The sequence below is a fragment of the Pholcus phalangioides genome, unplaced genomic scaffold, assembly GCF_987345545.1.
Source record: "Pholcus phalangioides strain wild (caught in Gottingen) unplaced genomic scaffold, Ppha-v1.0 ptg000010l_1, whole genome shotgun sequence".
Classification (NCBI taxonomy): domain Eukaryota; kingdom Metazoa; phylum Arthropoda; class Arachnida; order Araneae; family Pholcidae; genus Pholcus; species Pholcus phalangioides.
Window position 1 is genome coordinate 26,564,609 of NW_028301603.1, and position 23,379 is coordinate 26,587,987.

General features: G+C 35.2%; 1 protein-coding gene across 5 annotated transcripts in view; it reads right to left on the reverse strand.

Moving 5' to 3' along the window:
• Positions 1-23,379, reverse strand: part of Upf2 (UPF2 regulator of nonsense mediated mRNA decay) — a 228,607-nt gene that overhangs the window by 154,662 nt on the left and 50,566 nt on the right. For all 5 annotated transcript variants that reach the window (XM_089237947.1, XM_089237950.1, XM_089237948.1 and 2 more), the window contains exons 13-15: positions 17,630-17,722; positions 6,581-6,620; positions 1,803-1,864 (exon numbers count right to left, since the gene is read on the reverse strand). In XM_089237947.1, the coding sequence (XP_089094073.1) occupies positions 1,803-1,864; positions 6,581-6,620; positions 17,630-17,722 (195 nt within the window). The remainder of the gene's footprint in view (positions 1-1,802; positions 1,865-6,580; positions 6,621-17,629; positions 17,723-23,379) is intronic.

The following is a 23,379-nucleotide window of genomic DNA, read 5'->3' on the forward strand; positions in this document are numbered from 1 at the left end:
ATCGAATTCCGAATTGGTGGGGGCGGCAAGACAATACAAAAATCCTAGTTATGGCCCTGCGTCATACTCCCTCCAGTAATATAAGCTCAATGGATTTCAGCGCCGATTCACCCATTAAAGCACAGCTTGCATTTGGCGGCATTTTTGTCTGGCACACTCAGCAACCAATCTTGATAGAAGGGATTTTTCAGCCACAAGTAATTAAAAGTACACACACTTGCTACTCGTTTTCTGTTTTCTTTCTTTAAAGAACCTTGTACAAGCGCTTCACATCACTCCTAAATAAATATTTTGTTGACAGCATGGGCGGAGATACAGTGGGGGGGGGGGGCAAAGTGAAAGGTGAAGTTGACTGACCTAATGTATATATGCATATATGAATTGACATCATCATCGTGCCCCCCAGAAATAATGACCGTGCCCCCCCCCCCCCGACTTCCAAGTCTATCTCTGCATATGGTTGACAGTAATCAGAGGAACCTTTGCTCACTTACGGACCGAAAGGCTGAAATTATTTCGCAAAAATTAGGAAACTTTTTTTCTAAGATATTTATTTCTCAAGTCTTCAAGAAAAAATACCTAGTACAAAAATTTAATGACTTCCAACGACTCCAAATACGTCTACATGCGATCACAGGATACATGCTACCATAAAGCCGGGTTTTCCTAGAAGTGGGTTGTTGCAATACCTTCTAGAGCAGAAGGACTTCTACTCTACAAGGAGGTATTGGTTGTTGGGGTCCAGAGCGTGCCGACAGAGCTGAAGAAAAAAAACAACGATCGGAAGTTCATTTTGAACTTTAGCTTTTATTCCATAAAAGTTGCAAGGAAAAAAAACAAGATCATTTACGATCATAAAAAAAATAAATAAATAAAACGGCCGACCAATAACAACCCGCAATCCTGAAATGAGAAAAAAAACAATCCTGACATACACGCAGAAAAAAAAACAGCCTTCAGTATAAAGCCGAGCTCCTGTGAGGGTGGGAGCACGCCGCCGGCGATTTACATATTGCGTCGGGCCGAGCGGTTCCACATGCAGAGAATAAAAAGGGAAAAAACATTCCAACATAAGTTTTTGGCGCCGCGTGAACCGAACTGGATCATTTCACGTCGACAGAAACGTGTTACATAATCACACTACGCGTTTGTGTATTCCTACCGTGGCGCATCAGCTACTCTGTCATTTGCATGCTCCGGTTTGAAGGGAAGCATCGAGCTCGATGAAGAGAAGTGAAAGAAAAATGAAGAGAAGATCGGTAAAACGAATGGTGCACAACGCATTTGACTCCTCCAGAAGCAGTCGGCCAATCACGCCTGACGTAAAACACGGCCATGAGGATTGTTGCGCTCTTTAGGAAAACAGTCGAACTTGTTTTCTTATTATTGGTAAGTGGACGGCGTGTCACACTGGGCGATTCACTTTGCACAAAAAACCTGCTCCTACAAAAACCCGGCTTAAGAATAATGGGGAAAAAACGTTCTTTAAATCCAATTATCCAGGGTTATTGGCTGCTAAGGCTTTGCACTTTTTTAAGGACGTCACTTACGGAGTAAAAAAAAAAGTGGCAAAAACTATTTCGGAAAACACAAATTTTTCAAGGACTCACAGAATTCTTAAAAAAATTTTTTTTCAAGGCCTTGAAAATGAACTTTTTTTTTTTTCAAGGACTTTTCAAGGACTGTACAAACCATGTTAAAATTCAAAATCAGTACATCTAAGTACACAAAAATGGCTGTTTTGGTTTTGAATACAATAATCTTATCAAAATTTGTTGCCTAGTATAAATAAATGTACTAACTTCTCCATCCTTGAAACGATTATGGATATCCAAAGCAGCTTCTTGGTCATGAAGGAAATTTTCTGAATACAAAATAAAGATTTAAAAAAAAATTGTTTAGATGTATATAACCCACATTTCTTTATCATAGAATGTATGTATATGTTACTGCCAAAGCCCGAAATTCATCAGTTTGCAAACTGGTTGACCCGGTCAATGTCAGAATTTCTAGCTTTTACCCGGATTTGTCCAGTCTCTATGTATTTATCATTAAGATATAGTTATTCTGATTCCTTTGATCATTAGGGTTTCCATAAATAACCATAATTATAAATTCGCATAATTATTTCAAAAAATATGCCAATGTGGTGATGACTCCAAATCAGGCTATTTGACAGTAACATAGTAGAATTTTAATCAAAAATATAGCTTTGAAGAATAAATAAAAATGCAAAACATTATTTTAAAACTCACAATTTGAGATTTAATTCATAAATTTAATATGTGTGTGCGTGAGTGAAACACTTGATGAAAAAAAGAAAAATGCATGGAGTATTTTTGCTCTTATTTTTGTATTTTGTTTCCCTGTATGAAATATTCGACTTGCACACAGAAAACAAGCTCAACATAAATGGTCAGTCAGTGAGTTCACGAATAAATGGGAGCATATCTAAAAATAATTAGAATCACCTTACGCATGTATGGTGAGTAAAGTATTTGTAATACACAGTTCTCCCAGTAGGGATGCATAAAGAAACACCTCTTGCAGGGGTGGAAAATGAAAATTTGATTTTTGTAGCAGGAAAAATTATTTTCATAGCACCGAAAATGTTGTTTTTGTAGCACTTTAAAATTTTGGCAGTAAATAAAATAGAGGTTTTTATATACATATATGCAGTAGCATACACAGGATTACATTTTACTTCAAGAAACAGTTTGTTTCAGCTCTAAAGAAGGGGTATGTCACACCCCCCCCCCCATAAGGTACAAAATGCATAACTTCCTCTAGAAGAAATAGTTATATATTTTTTTAAATTTTTAAATCATAAAAGAAATTTGAGAGACTTCTTGATATTTATATTTTTACATTCTCTACAATATCAACAAATGAGAGACTTTTAACATACAGACATTTTTTGGTGTTTCAGATTTCAAAAATAATTTGAAAATGAGTGTTTTTAGATTTAGCTTGTAGACTTGGGAATCACTTTTTCCAGAATTTACCCATTTCATATTTAAAATGATAAGTGTTTCTTTTTGAGTTCGCTCTTGATCATTACCTCAATTTGATTTAACATACTTTGAGATAACTTCTTTTGCTGGGTAGTTCATTCTTATTTTTTCATTCATAGTTTTCATTCTTATAATATTTATTAAAAACTCTCAGAAATTTAATAGAATGATTCTATTTTCACGAAAAATTCAATCCTAATACTTCTGCTTTCACTCTTTATTTTTAACTGATTTGTGATTGCTCCGTGTATTTTATTTTCCAGCATCTTTGACAGATTTTCAGTCTCTCATTTTACTTCCAAGTTTTCTATTATTCATTTTCTACTATTCATTCTCTTGATATGCCATTTCCTTTTACGCCATTCACCAACATGTTTAGTGTTTAATGGAAAATAGTTTAAAGATGAGCATAATTAAAATTACTTTGTCTAGACCATGGTCGTGGTTGGTTTCATTCAAAGGAATGAAAAGATAAATCATGTTAGTGTTGCGCTTGATATGTGTTCAAGTGTTGCGATCTACGATCTATCTTACAAATCAAAAAAAAAGAATCAAAATGAAAATCTTCTATGCAAATTTCAAACTGACTGTTTTGGATGGAATAATTTGCAGAATTTCTGATTCATTTCATCTAGCTGGAACACAACTTAGATAGTATACAATAAATATGTTTGAGTTTACAAAGTAATTGAATATAAAGCCCAGGATAGGAGCTTAAATGACCACACTGCCTATGTTATCTCTCACAGGCGCAGATTTATGGGGTGGGGGTTCGTCACCCTGATCACACCCCCCCCCCCCAAGCAAAATGTGACTATGATAATATTGCATTCAATAAATCTGTTGGAAATTACACACATAAATATTTTTGATTAAATAACAAATTCAAGAAAACTTGGACTAAAAAATAGAAAAAACAGGGACATTTTTCTCAAAAAAGTCAGGAGAGAAAGAAAACCATGATTGCCCAAAAATATGGGACAATGCAGGATGTATGGTTACTTCCATCCACAACAATGTAATGGGGGAAACACCCCACCCAACAGCGAGCTCTAGATCCACCCCTGAACTCCCACCATATTACTCGTAGCATATACAAAAATCTGTGAGTTTCCCCCAGATAATTTTACTCATGCGACTTATATGCCAGAGGGGCACCAGAATGATGACTTGCACAGGTGAGAATTTTGTCTCAAGCCTTCCCTGCATAGGCGGAGATAGACTTGGAAGTCTGGGGGGGGGGGCACGATGATGATATCAATTCATATATATGCATGTATATTAGATCTGTCTACTCTACCTTTGACACTGGGGGGGGGGGGGGCAATGCCCCTGTATCTCCGCCCTTGCTTTCCTGCAGCTTCAAATGATTGCACAGGGGCTATTATATATATTTTTTTAATATTTTTAATAAAGGGACCTATGAAAAATTGTTACCCGGGTGTCCATAGAAAATAACGACCTAGGCAAACCACATTCCCAGATGTGGAAGCCCTATCTGCTGGTATAACTGCTCTATCTCTAAGGACTGTAGCGTGCACAGGATGACAGTTAAAAAAGAAGGCAGGTCCAGGGCGATTTATTTCATAGGTTTGTTAGATCACCTCTTATTTAATTATTCAGACCTTGAAAGGGGCGATCACTGTCCTCTGGAACTGTATCTGTTTTGGAATCGGCTATATGAACTGTAGATCTCAATACAATTAGTCTTGGTATGCAGAATATGATAATGATGAGACAAAAATGGTCACTGTAGCTGTGAGGGATGCTAGCTTGTTACCATATTATTTTCATTATCAGAGTGTCTACCACATACTCAAAGAAAAGTTTTGTGAACTTTTGTTGACCTCTGCTTGTCTGCCTAAATAAGCTTTGCTGGAATCTTATATCACACATACCTTTTAAACCAACCATGACCATGGTCTAGAGAAAATAATTCTAATTAGTGTGCAGCTGGAAACAATTTTCCATTGAACACAAGACATGATGGTGAATGGTGTAAAAGGAAATGATATATCACGAGAAAGAATAATAGAAAATGAATAATAGAAAACTTGGAAGTAAAACAAGAGACTGAATACCTGTTAAAGATGCTGGAAAATAAAATACATGGAGCAATCACAAATCAGTTCAAAATAGGGAGTGAAAACAGATGTACCCGGATTGAATTTTATGTGAAAATAAATCAAAGTATACTTTTTTTTGAAAAAATAGATGGAAACAGCGATTGAAGGTTTTTTTTTGTTGTTGTTCTGTAGATGAGTGGTGTTTCGCTTAATTTGACCCCATTTTATACGTTGTTTGAAGCTTAGGTGCCAAATTCTGGGAAGGAGGGGGGGGGGGGGCTCAAGCTAATTCTATTTACGCCCCCAAGAAATAATATTGCGAGGAGGACAAATGGCATCATCGAAAAGTCAGCTTCTATTGCAACGCAAGTTCTAAGTTTTCAAAGGGAAAATTTCGTTTGTTGTGCAAAATGGTGCACAAGGGAAGAATTTCAGCATTTATATAGCAGTATGTAGCAAATGTGGGGAAAATTGTCAAAATTGTAGCAGTTTGCAGCAGATTTTCCACTCCTGCCTCTTGAGCCAGCATGCTAAGGAGCATTGCTTCAAAAGGTTGTGTTTGACACATATGAATTTTTTCCAAGGAAGCTGTTTCAATAGTTCATAATTTTTTATTATGGGGCCGTGAAATTTTGTTTCCTGCTTTGGAGAAAAACAACAGGAACTATTGGAATTTTTTAAAACAGCTTACAGGGATGCTGATATGGGTAAAACTCAAGTGTACAAGTGGTTCCAAATAAGGTGAAATGTTGACTGATGGCCAACCACACTCTGAGCATCCTTCAACTTCCCAAATGAACAGCAAATGTAGAAAACATGTGTGATTGAAAATGTATGATAGAAGAAATCAAGGAGATGTCTGAAGTAAGTTGGAGATCAGTAAAGCAAATTTTAATAAAAAAAAGAAAGGAGAATGAAATGATATCTTGAAATTGTTTGATTGAAATGACACCTCAAATTGACCCAGATTTATTAACCAGAAATATTATTGGTGGCAAGATGTGGTGCTATGGTTATGATCCCAAAACCAAACAATCAAGCCAGTGGAAGAATCAATTGTCACCTCTCCCAGAAGAAGCTCTTGAAGTGAAAATATAATACTCATGTTTTTGCGATGCAAGAAAAGTGGTGGACTAAGGAAGTCCTTTTTCAAGGTTAGACTTATAACCAGGCTTTCTACTTGGAGGTGCTGAGGAGATTACACAAGTATGCAGCAGAAAAGACCTGATTTTTCACAGATAGGCAAGAGGATTTTTCTATTAAAAATAAGTATTCATAATAAAAAAAAATATAAAAAAGAAATTCTAGCGAATTTTTGGTACACACCTTTTAAAATTATATTACCTCCTCCTCTCCACGATTTTTTTTATAAATTGATGCAAAATTTCTGTCTAACCAAATTCAGTCTAACATTGTGATGCAATTATTTCCTTTCTTAATGCTGAATTATATTCATAGTTTAGACACAAATATTGGATTTAAAAAAAATGATTTATTCACCTTCTTTTGGTAACTCAGGCAAATCTTCATCCACAATATCCTGAAATAGTAAAATAAACAGAAATTTACTACTTAAACACACAAATGAAACCTTCCTATCATCACAACTAATGCAGACATGCCAATATTGGCTTAAAGCTTGTCAGTAGTGATGAATTTTTAGCTTTGCCATAGGGGAGGAGGTACCCCCCCCCCATGGCAAAGCTAAAAAAAAAAACCCCAGGGCAATCTAATCACAGTACAATGAAAAATCACTCAAAAATGTAATTTTAATCAATTTTTTTAAAATTTTAATTGAAAGTTCATTAAATACAGCACTTCATTGGCAATGGAACCTAGAAGGCCCAGGCCCCCTGAAGCAACATTCCAAGGTCACAGAGTCCATTAATAATTCATGAATATTCAATGCAACTCCAACCTGCATACGCCCCTGTGGGCATATATACGGATACCTAGCAACCCTAGATCCCTCTCTCCTTCTGTGTTTTCTTCATATCAGAGCTGTTACGACACATACGACCAAACATTCTTTCTGACACAAGTTCGACGAGCTCAACTATGCACTATGCAAATGAAGCCGGGTCTGAACCTGCCACACTGAACTACTCAAAAACCTATTTTCAATGTACAGTGTGGGGTGGCTTTGACAGAAAACAGGTTTTTGCACGTTTAGGCATCAAGTAGAGTGGGAAGTTTGGATGAGGCTTTACAGATTGCCTTCTACGCACAGACAAAACAGATCAGCTCACTTGAACTCTTTCATATGGGTATACAAATTCAACGTTAATGTAAAAATCCATGTAATTTAAAAAAAAATAAAAATAAGTAAAATATTGCAAGAAACTCAAAAACTAGATTTTTTAAAACTAATTTCCATAGTATTCAGAGTGCCTCCTGTAGCTCTGTAGTTTATTGCAACTGTCCGTAAAAACTACGGGCAATCCGTAGCAGTTCAAAACTCTGCTAATGGCATTGATGATTGGATGTCAATCAATAGAGAATAAGTGAGAGAATGCTAACTAATCTAATTATTGATAGCATATGATTTTGTAACATTACAGTCAATAACTTGTTGATATTTCAGATAGGAATGGAAATTTTTAAAATGTACAAAGATGGAGCAAGATCAAAACTGACTATAAGCAGACCTTCCAATAGATAGATACAGAGCCAGATTAAGATGTTTGAAGGCTCTAAGCACTTAAGTAATTCGGTTCCACCCCCCCCCCACTCCTGCATTATAGAATCTATTAAGTAAAAAAAAAATTGGAGTAGACACTATAAAGTTTTGACATGAATACCTTCTTTGTGATTTGAATCGCGTGGTATGTAATGGCATAATTAAATTGGTATCATCAGATTTGTCTGAAATAACTAACAGACAATAGTAATGTTATCTATATGCATTCTGTATCACACGAGATGTAATTTAAAACAATTTCGTTATGAAAGCAGACTACTACTTCACCAAACACCAACTCTGGCCACATCGCTATATTGCAATTTACTGCCATTAATGAGATGGGTTGGAAATGAAAGCGCTGTCTGTCTGTGGTCGCCTCAAGTTCATTAAGGAAAATATCTTATCTATATCCTCCCACGGATTCGAACCCAGGGCCGTGACAGTAACCTTCACCAGGTGGCAGACGAGCATCTTACCACCACACCACTCAGGTGCCATGAAAGCAGACTGGGAAACTGGTGCCCAGACCAGAGAAGAGGTATTAAAACCAGATCATTGGATTTGCTTTAACGAGATCTACCCGCAGACCTCAAAATCACTGATATATACTAAATACTTCTTGAGATATAAGCATTTAAATTATTTCATTTTCGAAAAGTTTTGCAACTTTTTGTGAATGCACTCAGTATCATCAAATGATTTAAAAGATGTATTCACCTAAAAAAAACCATGTTGAATGAAATTTTGTATTAAAGTAAATAATATCTAAGGCAGAATATAATGTGAATATTTCTACACACACACTTCATTTATTTGAAAGGTTCTCCTCACCCCCACTTTTCCTAGTTTTGCAAATTTTTTGATGACATCATCAAAATCAATGCCACATAACACATCTGCTTATACTTTTAGTTGAGATGAGGCATCAAGTTCTTTACTGTTCTGCAAATTTTTGTTTCAGTGCTTGACATAATTCTGGCTTGAAAATGACAAAGTTACATTTCTGTAGCTTTTTATTAAAATTTTTCTTATTCAATATTTCTCGTAATTAGGATGTAAAATTTGTTAGACATTTTATTTGTTGAATTCAGCAAGCTAAAGAAAAGCAAGTCAATGTTACTATTACTGTTTTTGAATTTTTCGAAATGTACTTTTGAAATTTTTATTTCACGTTTACGAAAAAGACAGACCTCACATTTTTACCTTTTGTTCTAGTCCAGTGTTCCCCAAAGTGGGTGATGGAATGGTCCAGGGGGACAATAGAAGTTATGGATTTAACATAGGATTCTATGGGTTCGCTTGAGTTGGAAGCGATGAGAGAAAAAAAATTCTGAAAAAAGGGGGTGATGAAATGAAAAGTTTTGAAACTAAGTTCCAGTCTTTTAAAAACATTCCAAGATATTTTCTCCATTGACTGCTTTATAGAATTTCCCGAACCGGCTTCAGATGGAACCATTGAACTGGCATAGCCGCAATATTATTTACAGGTACCTTATTTTTGGTTAATCACCATCATTGGGTACCTTTTTCTTCCAATACATTTTCGAGTTCGTTTGCAATATAGATCTGGTAGCATTTCTCTCTTTTGCTTCTACAGTGGATCAAACTACACACAGTCAATCTTATTATATATAAAGATCTGCACGTTCCAAGTTCGTCCTTATTCTGTTAGCTTACTCGATGCCATTTCAAAGCAATGTGTTGAATGCATAGGATCATCCGGGCATGCCTTGATGCCTTAGGTGCAGAGACATTAGATTCTCACGACCATTAGATCTGGGTACAATTTTTGAGAGAATAAGTTGCAAATTAAAAGGTAGGTATGCTTGGGGAGGGGGGGGTCTCGGAAAAATCACTTTGCCTTCTAGGACTCATAGGTTTGACCTCACCTCTGACATTACCTTTCGAGGGGTCACAAGGAATCTTCCAAGAGGAATTTTGAGTAATTAACCTTCAAATAAACAAATTGATTTAATAAAATACAAAGGTATTTTCTTTTGATATTTTAATTTTTTGTATAAAAATATTAAAAAATTTTCAATCATCTTTTGGAGGATTGGGGTACAGCCTGCGTAAGCCTCTAGAGCAGTGTTTCCCAAACTTATTCAGCTCATCACCCCCTTTTCAAAAACAAAATTTCTCATTGCCCCCCTGGAAGAGATGTTAAAAACCCACATATTAAAAAGTTGAAAGATGCAGTGGTGAATTTTTGATTTTTTTGCATAAATGTTTTCCTGAAACATTTCTAGTATAAAAAGGGTTAGAAATTCTAAAATAATTACAATTAAGAAAATTACAGTAAACTTCATTGCAAAACAAAAAAAATTAAATTTGTGAATTATAAAATTATAAACATATGCATATAACACAAAACATATGCATTTAGTTGCATTTATTGTGGTCAAAGTAATATTCACATCACACAAAAAATATCCATTAATGCGCAAAACTACAATTGTTACTTAGTTTTAATAAAAATAATTTTATTAATAGATGTTTTCTAAGTGTGATGATTGTCACTTGGTTTTACTATGCAGTGTTCTCAAATCCTCACAATTGAATATCTGTAGGTGATTTCGATTTTTTTGACTGCATTGAAACGTCTCGCACATGAAAAATGTTCAGCTACATTAGAACCTCTCAATAACGGACACGACCCCCCGTCAAGTGATTTTTCTGAGGCCCTACCTGGGAACTTTTCAAAAAATTCAACTACTTCTTGTTTTTCTGAGTCCCCTCTTTTCTTCAGGAGCCCATGCGTTAAGACGGCACTGACTGACGGGACCGAAAATTTTCGCCGCTAACGAGGAGTGTCCGTTAATGGATAGTAAAATAATCAGTCTCAACGGGAGTCCGGAGTTCCGTTGACATAATTCAAAAAGTGTTTGATAACTGGAGGTGTCCGCTAAAAACAGGGAGTGTCTGTTACGGGAGATTCCTCTGTATATCCCCATAAATTCCAGGCACGGTATTTGCTTTTACAGAAAGAAAAATTAATAGTCATCTTCAAATTTGAATGTCACACCATCTTTTAATGTTATTTCTGCCAATTTTTCTTGTAAATGTGATAATTGATATTGTTGGAGATTAAAAAGAAAAGTATAGAAAATTGTTATTTTTTTCATTCAGTACAGATTATTTATTTCATTGCAGATTGTAAGGATCTCTTGGGAATACATGATGATCAGAGAGGTTACATAAAAAAAAAATATTATTTTAATCTCCCTCTCTCCATTGTCAACTGCATTGTACACATTCCTGAAACGATTTAAACTACATTTAACATGTGTTACGTACTCCTATGAAATCGCGTATCTAGAAATTTTACTTTATACAAAATTACATAATTGCATGTTGGAGTTGAGTGTTCTACTTTGACATGGAACACAAAATAAGGTTTTGATGATAAGTTCCAGTGAATGCATAAAACTTCATTAATGATAAAATTCAGCCAATCCTTATTATTCAAGTTTGAACAAAGCCACTTGCAACACGGCTTAATTAGAAATTACATATATATTTATTTAATATGGAATTGATGCAAATTACTCGGCGGTTTTGATTTTATAGTGACTGTCTTAGAAATATGCGCACATGGCTATCCAATTAGAATTAGTGTTGTTGTAACGCACTAAATACGCAATCGAGTTCACACTCTCTGAAGCATGGGTCGGCAACCAAATTTACCTGGCAATCTACTGCTTTGACTTTTCCCCTTCAAAGTTTTAAAATTTGATTATTTTTGTTGCACCACGGTCATTTTCTGCACACGAGGGCTAATTAGACCGGGACCTACAATTTATCGCCGGTTCTGAACGGCAGGCTTATTTTTTATACTCATTGAGAGGTTGGTGCGCTAACCCCTCGATGGGGGACTCCCTGCGGTAGTAATTTTTTGTTGCGGTCAAGTCGCCGTTTTTTGTTGTCCCCCTGTGTCAGGGAAGTTTTTCTGACAAGGACGAACCGGGTATCAAACTCGCAACACCTCTAAACATCCTTTGGTACTTTAGGCAAGTATCTTATCGACCTGGGCTACCACGCCCGTTTCAAAATTTAATCGTTAAAATAAATTCATTTTTGAAATTACCGATCTTGGGAGCTCATGAGACATTAGTTGGTGTTTTTGGTTTGTTAACCAAGTAAATTCTGAAACGAACTCGAACGCGAGTATTTTTTGTTATATTACCTTATTTTTTCTGTCATGTTATTTCGGGTGTGAACGGTTCCTTAGGAGAAAATGAAGTTTCTCACCAAGGAAGATAATGAACGAATAAAAAAAAGAAGACATTTGATATTTTATTTAGATAATTTCCTATACAAAACATTTTCCCGGCATTATATTCGCTGGGTAAACAAAATATTTGGACTCAAGTCACAGAGGCCCTAATTCCTGCCTTGCCCAGGACCTCTTCGTGTCTAAGTCGGACTCCGGCTAGCTGCCATTTATTTTTCCAATCGCCAGAATTACTGCGATATTTTAAGAAAATGTAATTTTACATTATTTCAAACGCAGGTCTCTCACTTCTTTCGTGATTAAAACTGACAAGCATCGGGGGACTACAATTGACTCTCTCCCTCTTTGGTTTCTTCTACATATAATTCTGAATGACAATCATTCTAAATATGTACCATTGTTTTATGAATATATCTGAAAGCTCGTTAGATTGCAATGAATTTCAACCCTTTCAGCTCAAACATATTAAAAGGAAAAAAATTTGGATGCAACCACACTAATTAAACGTAAAAATACAATAAAAAATACTTTCAGAGATATGATTGATAATATAATTATATATCCTTAAGTAATACTATCAATATAGAGCACAAAAAACCAACGATGTTCACTAAAAATAACCGGAAATTCATTGGTGTTTATTTCCGTGTATTTTTAACAAATATCGATGGTGTTTTGCGTTCTACATTGCTAAAAAGGTAATTTCATCATACTATTAATATACTACGATGCTTAAGAATGAGTCGATTTTGAATTGAGTAAAATCACTCTTGAAAGGTCGTATGACAATGCATCGTTTTCTTTCAAGGAAAAACACTACATAAGTCACCGTAAAAAAGAAAATTCAAGTCAAAAAATTAAAAAAAAAAAAATTAAATTTTAATTTTAATAAATTTTCTACCAAACCGACACCATTGCGAGAAGAAATTTCTATCATCCGATGCTGAAGGAGCATGTATCCCCCCCCCCTATTCTTCGCAATATTCCAACCAGAAACTATGCTTGTTTGCGGAGATAGTACCAAAATTTCCCTTTCATCTTTATTGTCATAATCAGTGCGGTTACGGATAGCGCTCTTCATAAGCATTAATAGATAGGCCTAGTATAGGCACCGAAACCTAGGAGCTGAGGCCCTTTGCGCTCCCTCCCCCAATAAAATTTTTAAGGGGTACTGAGCTTCCCCCCCCCCCCCCGCAATTAATTTCTAAAAATAAAATGCAATGCACGTTCTCTCTTTCCTGCGTACACGCTTGGCTCGTGTATACGGCACGACAAGCAACTTTATGCCTTTCCCCCTCCCAGTGGCGTCGGAGCCAGGGGTGCTGTGGGTGCTCGAGCACCCACGGAAGTTTGTAAAATGGGTCCGAGCACCCACAGAATTGATTCAAAAATCGAAATTTCCTACATGAATCTCAAGACGGGCACCCACAGGTTCGAATCACTTCCGACGCCCTGCCCCCTCCAATATTTTTTTTATATCGGTGCCTCTGATAGATAGTACTGCCCAAGTGTTTTACATAAGTCATGAAAATCGGTCAATATAAGAGAATTTAGTAACATCAAAATTTTTATGAAAAAAAATACATTATTGTACTTACGGTGTGGATTCAACAAACATCTCTTCCGCATAACATTTATTTCTTTTCGGACACCATCGAAATTACATATAGAAACACAAAGGCCCCAAGAGGCAAATTGTCCAACGAGGTGGCTGAAGCTGATATGCATGTTTGAACCATGAAATGGAGGTCCATCCTTCAGTGCCGTCTTAACGCATGGGCCTACCCGTGCCTCACAAAAGTGAGATTTGGTTGAAATTTTCTATAATTTATGTGGTAGGGCCTCAGAAAAACCACTTGGCCCGGGGGGGTCATGGTGCTCTTAAGACGGCCCTGCCATCCGTTGTGTAACAAACACTTTAGGTATGTGACTTTTTTGCCTGAAAATTCAAGACTGCTCATCTGTAATTCATAATTTGGTACTTCCACATGCTATCTTTGGGTTTAAATAATTCCGGAACTTGAACGAATACCTTACAAAAATTTTCTATTACGGCAGTTCCTCAAAGTGAGTGTCTGGGTTCCTAGTGGTGTCGTGACGAGCTGTTGACCATTGATGTTTGTGTCTGTTCCCAAGCGGTTCTTTTATATAAAAAAAAAACCAGAATGCAAAAAAGCCATAGCCGTAGGTGAATGAACAGGGATGCTAAAATTATGCCCCCACCTTGCCGCAGGGTCCCGAGGCTAGGCTCTTTGGTGGGCCACAATCTGTATTGAATTTATAAGGTGAAAAAAAAATAATAACGAGAATCGTCTCGGGGCCCTGAAACCAGAACACAGATACCAGCTGCACTTTTTTGGGGGACGATAGCTCTAATAATGAATAGTCATTAGCAAAACCAGTCATTCCCAGATGGTGTTGAAATCTGCGACAGAAGGCTTTATTGATCAATTACAGCAGATGAAATAAGTACAACTACTGAGTGCAAATATTAGTTTTTTTTTCGCCCATAGGCACGGATATTTACGAAGGCTTTCTTCGGAAAAGGATCCCAGTTTTCGAAAACTTATTTTTTCCTCTCGTCCTCCCATTGCCCCCTTATGCTCATTCGTAGCCCCCCAATCATGTCTGTAGCTAGTACCGCCCCCTTGAATAGTCCCATTGCCCCCCTGGGGGTGATATTGCCCACTTTGGGAAACACTGCTCTAGAGTCTATGATGTTGATAAAAATACTCTGGGCTTGTTTTATGGAATTTTTGAGACACCTTTCAAAAACTCTGCTTTAACATGAACTCTTGTTTACAACATTATTAGTTTCTCTGAATTTGAGATTTCGATGTTGCTGCAGCCATAGCATATGCCTCTCATCTTGTGTCAGAGAGGAGTTTCAAGATTTTCAAACAAGATCTTATGAGGATTTTCTATCGAATGGTTGAGGCTGGGAAAAAAAATTTTACACTGACAAAAAAATACAAGTTGATAACTTTTTGTGGTGCCCCTTTTCTCTTGATGCCCTAAGCATGTGCTTATTTTGCTTAATGGTTGTTGCAAGTATTAGGAGGGGGAGCTTCAGCCAAACACAAGTATATGGGTCACTCCCAAAAAAGTGCACATTCCCTTTTTTTGAAATGGAAAATTCAAAGTTAAATTTTCAAAATGAAATTGATCTCAAATTATAGCCAATGACTTGAAGTTTAATATTTTATAAATATTCTTCACTTTTATTTTGCAATGATATTTTATTTTTTTGGGTTTTAAGACAGTCATGGATTTTTTCCAATCTGTTACAAAAACAAATATCTCTGTAAAAAAATAAACAGCACTTCAACTGTTTTTGTCTCTTAAAATAATGAAATCATTTCTTACACATATGCTGAAAAAAAAAAACAGTTCAAATTTTTTTTTCTGTCATTTTGATGGTTTTTTATGATTTTTTCAAAATAGCACATAGAAAAGTTTATTTATTGCATATATTTTTTGGCTACTCAAAATCAAAACTTTTCATTTCTGATAGACAATGGGTTGGTAATTTATAATTTAACATCTTAGTTTGAAGTATTCCTAAAATTTTTTGCTTGTGAACTGCAAAAATGCTTCTCGTAACAGAGAAGCATTTTTGAAGACAATTGCAACAGAGTGGACATTATTGTAACAGATTGCACAGTAATGTTTAGCTGAGAGAAAGATATGTCAAGTATTCTAAATAGGACATGCAAATACATGTTTACTTTCTTGAAACTGATATACAAAATGTGATAGGTGGCTCAGGAATTCTTATTTAACTTTTGAAAAACGTCCACCCCCATGAGAACATTCAAAAACATGCACCCCATCCCTCGTAGTTTGAATTTCGGTCTGGTAAAATTTTTAAAATCTGGTCAAAGTAAACACTGGACTTGGTCAGCTGTATATTATATCATTAGGATGATTTTTCTTTAAATTTAAATTTTTTTGTTCAAATTTAATGGTGATTTGATGTTGGTATAAAACTCACATTTATACCTCTCACATTAGTGATTCAGAGTGGACCGGGGTGGGGGAGGGGCTAATTGGGCTTTTAAACAAAAATAATAAGGGGAAAAAAACGGTTCTATCCCATAAAGAATGCAGACTAAATGCTGACAGAAAAATCTAGTACTAAAGACATGACTTGAATATTAAGTCGTTTTGCAAGTCAAATCCAGAATTGTTGATCGAGCATTAAAACTGAACCTTTCGGTGAGCTCAAAAGTGTTATCAGATTCAATCTGGTATAAAAATATATTTCCCAAATGACCGTAACAGAGTGGACATTTTAAAATGGGAAAAACTTTGACATGATAAAAAAAAATAGTTTTTCATAAGAAAAAAAATTTTTTTTTTTTAATTTTATTGTCAGTTTTATTTATCTGTGGGACACACATAAAAAGGGAGATTCCAAGTTTTTGAAAAAAATTACAGATTTGCACCAAGTCTCTTTGTTAGTGATCCAGAGTGGACATGGGAGGAGGAATCGGGGCTGGAAACAAAAATATAGGAAGATAATGGTTCTGTACTATAAAATACAAAATGTATTGTCATATAACGACCTTCACCCATATTAATATGCCCCTCATGACACATCTTTCTGGATCTGTGCCTGGCAGTGATTTTAATGATCTGTACTACTTCACTTTCATATTTCACTGAAAAAATAACATGATGGAGAACGTGGTAAAGGGTTTAAATTGAATAGATAACTTATTAAATTCAATTTAAACCTTCAAAACCTTTTAACTGAGAAAACTTTACTTTAAATCATAGTTTCTATTCTGTTGTATTGCTTTAGTTTGTGGAAGATGTAACAGAGTGGACAAATTAGCCAAAAAAAATTTTTTTTTCATTATAGATTTCCATTATAATGATATATGAAAACTTTCTTTTTTAATATTTTGAAGCATATCTCCATGTACTATCACTTGATGCTGATATAGATGAAAAAAAATCTTAATTATTCATGATAATGATGTAACAGAGTGGACATCGGACAGAGAAAAATCTGGCAAAGACATAATGTAATGACATAATCAAGTCATTTTGCAAAAGTCAAATCTAAAATTGTTGATTAAGCATTAAAAGTAAACCTTTCAATGTGATCAAAAGTGTAATCAGATTCAATCTGGTATAAAAGTATATTTCCCAAATGACCATAACAGAGTGGACATTTGAGAACGGGAAAATTTTGGGGACATGAACAAATAAATAGGTTTTCATAAGAAAAAATTTTTAATATTTTTCAAAATTTATATTGTCAGTTTTGTTCATCTATTGCACACACATAAAATGTGATTTTTATGTTTTTTGGAAAAAATTCCAGATTTGCACCAAGTCACTTTGTTTAACACTTTTTTGAAGCTGGGACACCCAGATTTTGATGTTTTGCTACAAACAATGATTTAAAAAAAATTGGATGCCATCTGAAACAAATTAAAAAAATGACATATGACAGAGAATTAAATGAAGAAAAAAAAAATTAAGATTACTACCAGAATGCTCTGCAATTTTGTAAAAAAAATTATGGAAACAGTTTGTGCACTTTTTTTGGGAATGACATATGACAATAAAAGTGACAATCATACTGCTGAGTAATACCTAAAATGCAAGAAATACTTACAGAAAATTGTTGAGTGCTAGAAAACAATTTTTGATACGCCAGCTGAGCTGTTTCGTATTTTTCCTTCCTTTCAGCACTGAGTTCACCTTTTGTCTGGAAATTATTAGAAACAAAACATGAGAAAAAAATGCTTAGCAAAATATATGGTATGGATAAATGGTATGGTAAATGTGATAAACTGGTAATTATGCATAATCAACAATCGTCTCAGTAAGTTTGATGAATTGCACAACATTTATCAATCATTCTTACCAGCGATTATACATATTTCCCTATTCCTGTGATGAATATGGAAAATCATACAGAAATATCACCCTATTTCATCTAGTTTAGCCTGTACATGATATGTGCACTACACATTTTGTCATAAGAATTAAACACAAGTAAAATAAGCTTGAAGATAAAAGCACATTTTTATCTGTCTTATAATGTGATGGTTTTTTTCACACTTATCAGCATGTGCAAACATTATAGGAGCATGATGAACGGTAAATTCAAGTGATTTCATTGACCATTTATCATATTTTTACCCTTACAATACATATGTTCTTACAAAATTAATGACAAAGTTCCTTGAAAAGCCACAGAGGTCCTTTACCAAATGAATAGCTGGCATGAACGGCTGGTCTTATAGTGAGAGGTGTCAATTTCCGATCTGCACTCACTGGAATGGAGTACTATATCAATGGAGTAGTATATCACTGCAGATCTGAAGATGTTCCAGATAGTAGTCCACTAAATGGTTTATTTAACATTGGGAGAACCTTTCTTCGAGATCATAGACAAGTTAACCTATGGAGGCATCGTTTACAAATAATAATACCAATGGCAAGAAGAGATTGCTTTTCCCAAGATTCAGATGTAGCGTGGTGAGAATATAGAAGTCTGCCATCAGAGCTTGTATGCATCTCCTACGCAAGATTTACTTCCGCTATTGAGGATTTCAACTTGGCTCTGTACATGAAGTGCTTTCCCTTCTATTATTTCTAACTACTTTTATTATTTATTCCTCATTATTTTATTATTTATTATTACTTTTCCAGTGAGTGCATTTCATGTCTTTTGGGCTACTGTAAATAAAATAAATATTTATCAATACTAGATGTGGGGAGAATGGTTTAACATTGGTAAATATAATTTCCAATATATGAACAAAATTTATCATATTTATGTCAAAATTAATCAAAATGGTCGGTTATTGCACATATAATCACTGAATTTATCACTAATGTTTCTCAAACTGAGCAGTTACAAATGGAGTTTCTCAAGAAAGTGACCTTGGCCCCATACTTTTTTCACTTTTTATCAATAAACTCGATCAGGGTATCGATGGGATTGCTAGTAAATTCACAAATGGCGTGAAGCTAATGGGGGTAATTGGGAATCAAAGTGATACGGAGTTACTCCAGAGCAACTTAAACAGGATTGCAGCATGGGCAAATGAATGGAGCATGACGTTTAGCGTTGAGAAGTGCATGGTCGCTCACTTTGGTTCGAACGACCTACGGTTCTCTTATGAGTTGAATGGTGTCGCTATCCCGGATGCAACTAAGGCCACCGATTCGGGAATTCTCATTGACAAGCGGCTTGGGTTTTCTGAACATTGTTCAGCAGTGGTCAAGAAAGCAAATAGAATGCTTGGTTTGATTTTGAAAAAGGTCTCTTCGCGTTCTCCTAATCATTCTTCCGCTTTTTCTAGGCTTAGTTCGTCCTGGACTGGAGTATGCTGTAAGGTTTTGGAGACCATACCTACAGAAGGACATAGACTTGGTTGAAGGGGTGCAGAGAAGAGCTAAGCGTGTCCTTATTGGCACACGGGAATTGAGTTATGAAGAGAGAGACTTCATTTTTTAAATATGTTTACATTGGATGAGCGCAGGTGTCCAGGAGATATGATCGAAGTGTTCAAAATTTTCAACGAGATGGATAGGTTGGAAGGGAATTTTTCTCTAATAGGGTTGTTAATAAATGGAATAGCTTACCCCGGAGGTAGTAAATTGTAACACAATTGACACGTTTAAGAAGAAATACGATAAACATGTTGGGGTAAATCGAGAAGCTATCCATTCTTAGAATAAGACAACCATAAGTATTCTTTATGGGCGTTGTATAATATTTTATCATGTGTATTTATCGATATACTCGATCAGGGTATTGATGGGACTGCTAGCAAATTCACAGATGACGTGAAACTAATAGGGGTAATCTGGAATCGAAGCGATAGGGAACTGCTCCAGAGAGAGACAGACTTAAACAGGATTGCAGCACGGGCAAATGAATGTAGCATGACGTTTAGAATGGTTTTTACAAGTAGCTTTTTACAAGTGCATGGTCACTCACTTTGGTTCAAACAACCCACAGTGCTCTTACGAGTTGAATGGTGTCACTATCCTGGATGCAACTAGGGTCACCGATTTGGGAATTCTCATTGACGAGCGGCTTAGGTTTTCTGAACATTGTTCAGTGGTGGTCAAAAAATCGAATAGAATGCTTGGTCTCATTTTCAAAAAGGTCTCTTCGCATTCTCCTAAAGTCATTCTTCCGCTTTTTCGAGGCTTAGTTCGTCCGGAACTGGAGTATGCTGTAAGGTTTTGAAGACCATACCTACAGAGGGACATAGACTTGGTTGAAGAGGTGCAGAGAAAAGCTACACGTGTTCTTATTGGCACACGGGATGAACTTTTAGTACACCGCCAATCGACTGCTTTTACAAGGGACACCAGTATGAATTGGTAAGGGACAATGCGAGGTTATGGTGTCGCAGGGAATTTTTCTCTAATAGGGTTGTTAATAAATGGAATAGCTTACCCCCGGATGTAGTAAATTGTAACACAATTGACATGTTTAAAGAGAAATACGATAAACATAATTGGAGATAAATACGATAATTGGGGTAAATCGAGAAGCTATCCATACTTAGAATAAGACAACCATAATACTCTTTATGGGCATTGTATCATGTGTATATATTGTTTATAATTTTTGTGATTGTGTTTTTAACTGGGTTGCTGTATTTTTGAAATATATGACATCCGTATTTGTTATGGGCATCTTTTTCTCAGCCACCTCATTGGGCATTTTGCCTGTTGTGGCATTGTATTTGTATTTGAAAAAAATATATTGCTGTAAAAAAATAAATATTGTTATTTCTGTTGTTTTTATCTCTTAAAATAATGAAATCAGCTTATTTCTTACACATATGCAGGGAAAAAAAAGTTTCAAAACATTTGACTTTTTTTTCTATATCGTTTTGATGATTTTTCATGATTTTTTCGAAATAGCACATAGAAAAGTTTATATTTTACATATATTCGGCTACCCAAAATCAAAACTTTTTATTTTTGACAGACAATGGGTTGGTAATTTATAACTTAACATCTTAGTTTGAAGCATTCTTAAATTTTTTTGCCTGTGAAATGCAAACATGCTTCCCATAAAAGAGTGGACATCATTGTAACAGAATGCACAGAAATGTTTAACTGAGAGAAAGATATCTTAAATATTCTACATAGGCCATGCAAACACTTTTATTTTCCCAAAAATTGTATACAAAGTGTGGTGACCCAAAAACTCCAAAAACTATAAAAATTCACCCCATGACCAAATTCTAAAAACATGCACACTATCCCTCATAGTTTGAATTTTGGTCTGGTAAAATTATTAAAATCTGGTAAAAGTGGACACTGGACTTGGTCAGCTGTATATTATATCATGAGGATGATTTTTCTTTTATTTCAAAGTTTTTCATTGAAATTGAATAGTAATTTGATGTTGGTATAAATCTCACATTAGTGATCCAGATTGGACTTGGGAGGGGGAATCGGGGCTGGAAACAAAAATATAGGAAGATAATGGTTCTGTACTATAAAATACAGAATGTATTGTCATATAACAACCTTCACCTATATTAATATACCCCTCATGACATCTTCCTGGATTTGTGCCTGGCAGTGATTTTAATGATCTGTACCACTTTACTTTCGTATTTAACTGAAAAAATAACATGATGGAGAATGTGGTAAAGGGTTTAAATTGAGTAGATAACTTATTAAATTCAATTTAAAACTTCAGAACCTTTTAACTGAGAAAACTTTACTTTAAATCATAGTTTCTATTCTGTTGTGTTGCTTTAGTTTTTGGAAGATGTAACAGAGTGGATAAATTAGCCAAAAGAAAATTTTCCCATTATAGATTTTCATTATAATGATTGATGAAAACTGATGATTGATGAAAACTGATGATTGATGAATCTGGTATAAAAATATATTTCCCAAATAACCACAACAGAGTGGACATTTTAAAATGGGAATTAATAAATTTCGGGACACAAACAAATAAATAGGTATTCATAAGAAAAAAAGTTATATATTTTTCAAAATTTTATTGTCAATTTTGTTTATCTATGGCACACATAAAATGTGATTTTATGTCTTTTGGAAAAAATTCCAGATTTGCACCAATTCTCTTTGTTTAACACTTTTTTGAAGCTGGGACATCCAGATTTTGATGTTTTGCTACAAACAATGATTTAAAAAAAATTAGATACTATCTGAAACTAATTAAGAAATGCCACATTACAGAGAATTAAATAAAGAACTAGAAAAAATTAAGATTACTTGCAGAGTGCTCTGAAACGGTTTGTACTTCTTTTTTGGGAATGACCCATATACTTATATTTTTGACTACAGAGTTCTCTCAGCAGAAAGTGGTGTTGAAACTTGTATGCTGTCTGCAAGATGCTGCATTTTCTGGTACAAATTTCGCAAAAAATGCATGTATCTTTAAACAATATATATATTTCCATCTTATTATATTTATTGTTGTCTAAAATCTTCCAAATATATATTTCTAAAATTTGAAATTTCCAAACTTTGCTAGGTGCATGCTGTCTAAAAAACGATGTCCACAAACTCCTAATAGCCTTTCGTCCATAGTGGAATAGTTTTACACAGCAAAATTTCTTGTTTTCAATGAAACAAGTAAACACGTGAATTGCATTGAATTGCCAATTTGCTCCTCGTTAAAACATTGTGTTGATTTTACATATTGCATGCTAAAATACTTGTTTCACAAAGTCATGTGATGTTTGACACAGACACGAATTTGCACTTGCTATGCACAATAGCAAGTGAAAGCTTGTAAAAATGAATGCAGTGCTCACAACTATCAATATGAATCCAGATAAGTTCTACAAAAGGTACATAAAAGTCAGGGTTGAAACTAGGCTGGGGAGATCAGGACACTGCCCCGGGGCCCTGAGTCAAAGTCCCTGGGGGGGGCCTCACAAATAATGTACATTTAATTTGCATAATTTTCTCTTTTAGGCCCCCCCCCCAAATAAGAAAATGCCTGCCCCGATGTCTGGAGCAGGCATGCTATGGTCCTGATAGAAGCAATGGCAAATTCACTTTTAAATATTGTTATGAAAAATATTGGTAGCATAATTTGTTGACGACTCCTCAACTTAACAAAGGCATGAGGGAAAAGAAGAAAGACCATTCTGGCAAAAGTCTGCACCCATCCTAAAGTGCCACTCTTCCACAACTACCAGTGATGCTGAAATCTTTTACTTCTCGAACGTTCCATGAGTCTATAAAAATGATGTGATCAAGAGATCAGTCAGTTTTGTTGTTGCTTTATCCTGAATGCAAGATTCATATTTGTAGTTTGCACTTGTAAATAGCTGTTTTCTGTAAAAATAAATCTGTAATGTCCCGTAAAGTGGTTCCTCTACTTATTTCTTCGACTTG